This window comes from Cucurbita pepo, unplaced genomic scaffold, assembly GCF_002806865.2.
Source record: "Cucurbita pepo subsp. pepo cultivar mu-cu-16 unplaced genomic scaffold, ASM280686v2 Cp4.1_scaffold001203, whole genome shotgun sequence".
Classification (NCBI taxonomy): Eukaryota; Viridiplantae; Streptophyta; class Magnoliopsida; order Cucurbitales; family Cucurbitaceae; genus Cucurbita; species Cucurbita pepo.
This window is the reverse complement of record NW_019647391.1, coordinates 2657-8193: the sequence shown is the minus strand read 5'-3', so window position 1 is coordinate 8193 and position 5537 is coordinate 2657. Positions and strand designations below refer to the sequence as shown.

The following is a 5537-nucleotide window of genomic DNA, read 5'->3' as shown; positions in this document are numbered from 1 at the left end:
TACATGGGAAACATTGTCTTTACTATTGTGTTATACTTGAATAAATCTCCAAGTCTATTTACCTGAATACCTTTTTGAAGAATTACCCAAATAGAATATTTACTATTCTGAACTTTGTTTGTAAGGTTGCAAATCAGACTATGCTCAAATCTGATTCTTATTTTCTTGGAATACAAGAACACAAGAGCTACATTAGTTTCTGATGTGTTGGAGGTTTGAATTGTGCAGGAACTTTTGAAGCGCGATGGCAGGAAAAATGGCGGTGGTGTCTCCTTCCTGCTTGTCATATTAATTGGATTGATCGGAATCATGTTGGGCTATATTATTAAGAAGACTTGAGAAACTCATGGCAGCAAACTGGATTTATATCATTATATATTCTATGATGAAAGGAAGGGGGAACTACTAATGTTCAGTGGGTGGATCTGTAGCAAGTTTTAATTTGTTGGAAGTAGCAAATTGTTAGATGGTGTTCAAGGATTTGTAGTTACTGAATTTGCAAGGTAGCACACTCTNAAAAGAAATGCCAAAGAAAATGATGCAGGACAAAGAAGGGAAATATTGGGATATTTACCACGCAAAGTGATCTTCGCAGCATATGGAACCCGATATGATTGAAAGTCCAGCTCCGTTCCTGCATTTAGCAAATACAAAGTTCAAATACAATCAACAAGAAAGAAGAAACAAAAACAAAACGATATAGTTCTCATAGTAGGTTAAGTGTCATTTTCACATGAGAGTTTCACATAAAAAACTTGTTGTGACAAAGTACATCTTTCGAAGTGATCTCAACTTAAACTTGAGACATCTTAATTTATAATAAAATACATACTTACCAAGATGCAGTATACATATCATAGAACTTGTCAAAAGCTTTATCAAAACAGTAATGGCACACCAGAAGATCCTTGATGTCGGTCACCCTGCATGTTGATTTGCAGCATTTTACCTATGACGAAAATGATTTAGCATTACTTAAAATTGTCGATAAAATATCAGCTATGATAACATTTGGTGCATACATAATTGTAGCACACAGGTGTATCTACGTTTAAAATAGATTAACAGTCACCCAAAGCAGGAGAAAGAAACAATTCCCTTCACAACATGAGGAAAGTAGACAAGGTGAACTTTCATTAAAGGACAAGGTGAACTTATGCAGAAAAAATTTCTTCTAAAATGTACAGCTAAGTATTACCATTGGTTAATGATTTAACCTCATTAAAGGACAAGGTGAACTTATCAACAGAAAACTCTTACAACATTATACACAGAAAACACGGTAGATACTGACGCCTTATACACTTACAAGACGTTTGAGTTTATGCGAGTAATATAGTCCATGAGTTGGGTGTCTGCGGATATGCTCGTTTAAATGACCTGCACTGTAAACATAGAAGCTTCCAAATCACTTTCTGAGCGAAACACATAATTGACACTAGTAAGAGACACCAGAACAAAAAAGTTGACCAGTCACTAAGACAAAATTATTCATCAATAACATACATTCCACAATAACATGATTCGTTATTGAGAAGAATTTCACTCTAACTACTAGGGCACTTTCTTTCTGAAGATTAGAAAAAAAAAATCAATATTATAGAAATGATTTTTTTCATATCATGATCATCCAATCCAACTTACATACAAAACATCGGTGATCAAAACCGTGAATAGATGACCAGAAATACCTTGCAATTATATGCACATGCAAATGGACCCACCCTGATTTAAACCTTAGATTTTTAATACATCCGATTCCCACTGACATACTTTATGATATTCATTATCTATTTGATATATTAGAATTCTTTCTCCAAATTTAAGTTCAGAACGTCAGTGGAGAAGAAAATAGCTAGACACGACTGAAAATTATCTATCTAAATATCCATCCTAAACATACAGACACAGTAAATAAATACATGAAAGTGCTTACTTGTCACAGTAAACAGTACTACAATCAAGGCATGTCGCCAAACTAAACGAACAGCTGCATTCGTTGCACAGTGCATTTGACAAATTCTTTCCTATCTGGTAACATCTGCAGACACAAAGCATTCCAATCACACCAATTTCACATTAGTACAACCTTTTCTTCTATATTATATGCAAAGTGAATGAGATTTCACATATACTTTACTAAACAATCCACACACACAATGTAAATCCATCCAATATTTCTATTAATCCATTCAAACGAAATTCTGCTTACAACTATATCTTACACTACATTTTAAACCTTGACTCTTTCCTACCTAACCCCTATTCTTTTGACTGATAGAATATACCTATCAAAAGTTCAAGAAAGTGGAAGTGATATTTATAATATAAATTCTGACTCAGTGGAAAAAATAGAACACATTTATTATTTCCTCTTTTAATATAAAGAATTTTTATTCTAGTTATAAAATAAACTTTAAAAAAAATGTAAAGATTTATAATCCCAGAAAAATAAAGATATAACATTTCAACATATAAAAAATGCAATTACATCAAATTATAGACATTTTCTAGCAGACGACAACTAGGGACTAGTAACAATGATAACTAGTAGAAACAGAAAACAAGGACAGTTAGCATCTTCCTGACCTTTTATATAGTCCAATGAGATCGTTAGGTACAGTATTGAAAGTCTTTTGTTGCATTACCTAGATAAACAAACAAGGACAAGTCATTGGCCAAGCATTACTAACTACCCAGGAAATTTAGGCCCCAAAAAGACTTGGAAACTCAATTATTCTTAGATGAGTTACAATATGATAACAAACCTGGTTACTGGTTCTCACCAAACAATCTCCAGCAAGGTGCCCCGGCTTTTGACATTTCCAGCTGTTTGGAAGTACAAGAAGTTAAGAGTGGCCATCCAAAAGAGCTAGAAAACTTTATCATGACTCCCCAAATTATATATATTTAGTTCTGTACTTACGTTTATTAGAAATAAAGCTCTTAACTATATGCAAAAAATAAGTGAAAAATTATACCAAATATCAAAAACATTCGTGTCAATTTCCTCTTACAATAATATTGATAGTGCAAGTGCTAAATGATGATCATACTTATCAAAGCTATGGCAGAGAATTTACCATTCATAAGTACAAAGATTGGATTTTGTTTTGGACCAGCGATGGTTCTTATAATCCCAGGTGTCCTCCCCAAACTCTGGGGATGGAAGGATATACTTGGTTTCTGGTAATGCAACATCTTTCATTTCACAATTTGAGGACTCCTGTAAAAAAAGAAAAAAAAGTGTCAGAATCATTAGACATAACACTATCGTTTAACATCACAAATAAAGGTGGGCAAAAATACCTCACTCCTTTTAAGAATTTCCAAAAGCTTAAATTTGCACTCCATGCTGCAGATGTCATCATTGGTCTATCAAAATGATCGTGCATAATGGCTTAGGATGGGTCAAATCAATAGTGAGCGAAAGCATTGAATCAATTGTTCACATCTTACTTCATTGCATATGTATTCTCCATATCTACCACATACTACACAAACAGGTTCTCCCGCAATGGCAAAACGTTGCTCAGTTTTTCCCTCAACTTCCTCAAACTCATTCAAGAGACCTAAGAACGACTGGATTAGATTCCAAATGCAATGACTTACTAGTTCAGCTGTCATGCAAATTTAGGTGTATTAAAGATGAACTTTGGGAAACTAAATGAATTAAAAATTAAGACTGGAAATGTATTGATGTTAAGCCACTGAGCTAGTCACCGTGACAATAATAACCTATACAACCCCAGATCAATTACTTAAAAGAGATAGTTGAGTCCAAGAACAAACTGGAATTTTGATGATCTGGCTTTACTGCAGTTTCCGAAGATGTGCTCTCATCACCTAATGAACATGTAAATGAGATAAGATTAAATTGTGGGCAATAAATCAACATAAATGTCAGTTTCACATAAAGTTGGTAACGACAATTTTCCTTCCAAAAAGGTTAGAAAGTAGACCACATTGAGATTTGAAAACAAAATTTGTTCCCATCATACCTATTACATGAAGCACGAAGAGAAAATTGGAAAGCAATATTTGAAAGCGGTACCAGCTCTACATCTTTCTTTCAAATAATAGAGATTAATAGTCCAGCATATCAGAAAATAATGAGTTTAATAGTTCAAACAAGAAACATTATCAAACAAACATTACCGTATGGCTATAATAATAAAAGAAAGAAATATGAGTATTCAAATTTAGGATTCACATAACGTCAATCCTTTGATGAATTTGATCTATCAGAATGAGAAGTACAATCTTTCATGAGAATGTGTATCCATGGGTAAGAAATTTTTTGAAACATCAAACAGATCTGGTGACAATGATAGATGTTACTTTTGATGTAAGATGGAAGCATGGCCATTTGAAAATCATCAATAACAGGAAAGAATTAAACGTTATGTGGCTCCATTAATGCTACAACTTTCTCGAAAAATACGTAGACAACATCAAATAGTTGAAGCTTGATAGCCCGAGTAACAAACCCCAGTAATCTTAATACAACCTATGATCGAGTAAAGAACTAGCAATATAATGCAAAAGAAGCAGAACTAACACCAAAATGCCAAAGAAGCTTACTTTCATATCCTACCAAGTTCAAGCCGAAGCTGGAAGTTCCCTGCCACAGAAACAAAAATTTCAAGCGACATTCAAAGGTAAGTTCTCAATGAACTGAAACCCAAAACACTCAATTACCAAAACATCTTCCGTAAGCGTCTCATAAGGTTGAGGTCTATTAGCTTCTTTCCTATCATCATTTGAAAAAATCAAAATTACGTTTCAATAGCATGACTACACAACATCAATAAATTATCTGCAAGAAAAACTCTCGTGCCTTGAAAAAATAGAAATCACGGATTAAACATTTGAGGTTACCTTCTCTTTTCAATATAATCTTGATGAGACATAGGCCCGTCACTGCTTCCAACGTCATATTTCGGATTACCTGATAATTCTGGCTCCCGGCGGAGGCGTTTCCGGTTCTCATTCTTCTTCGCGACAGGAGATGGTTGATCACCGGTCGGAGGAGCATTGCCAATAGCAATATTATATGCTAAATTGAAAAACAGAACAACCTAAGCAATCGGAGTAACATAAGCAATCTGAGTAACATAAGCAATCATGACAATCAAAGAAGAAAGCAACAGATTAAGCTGTTCCAAATTCTCTAATCTAATTGCTTTAAGACTAGAACTGGAGAAACAGAACTCCCAATCGAATGAGAGAAGTAGCTTCAGGAGCCAAATTACTGAATGTGATACTCGTTTCTGCTTTCGTCGACAATCAAACAAGAGTCGGAGGAGAAAACAAGATGAATTAGAATAGTTACCTCTTAGGTTTTGAAGAGCGGAGGAGAGATTCAAGTCCTTCTTGTAGGAGATGGAAGGATTCTTGTAGAAATTTGTTCTACTGCCCATTTTTTTCCCTCGTTTTCGCGGAGCTCCGATTTCAGCCCTTTCAGAACAAACTCCCGTCTCCCGTAAACCGTAAATCTTATGACGATGGAGGGAGAATTCGCACGTGACAAACAT

The 5537-nt window shown here is 34.5% G+C and overlaps 1 protein-coding gene across 1 annotated transcript; it reads right to left on the bottom strand.

The window, feature by feature from the left end:
• Window positions 1-574: 574 nt before the first annotated feature.
• Window positions 575-5537, bottom strand: LOC111786238 (the record flags this gene model as incomplete). The annotated part of the gene is given in 14 exon segments (XM_023666555.1): window positions 575-634; window positions 837-949; window positions 1310-1385; window positions 1937-2041; window positions 2590-2648; window positions 2769-2829; window positions 3084-3226; window positions 3310-3375; window positions 3460-3572; window positions 3793-3846; window positions 4585-4624; window positions 4702-4753; window positions 4882-5059; window positions 5336-5537. Coding segments are annotated over 14 exon segments (1322 nt in total), but the record flags the coding sequence as incomplete, so codon positions are not given.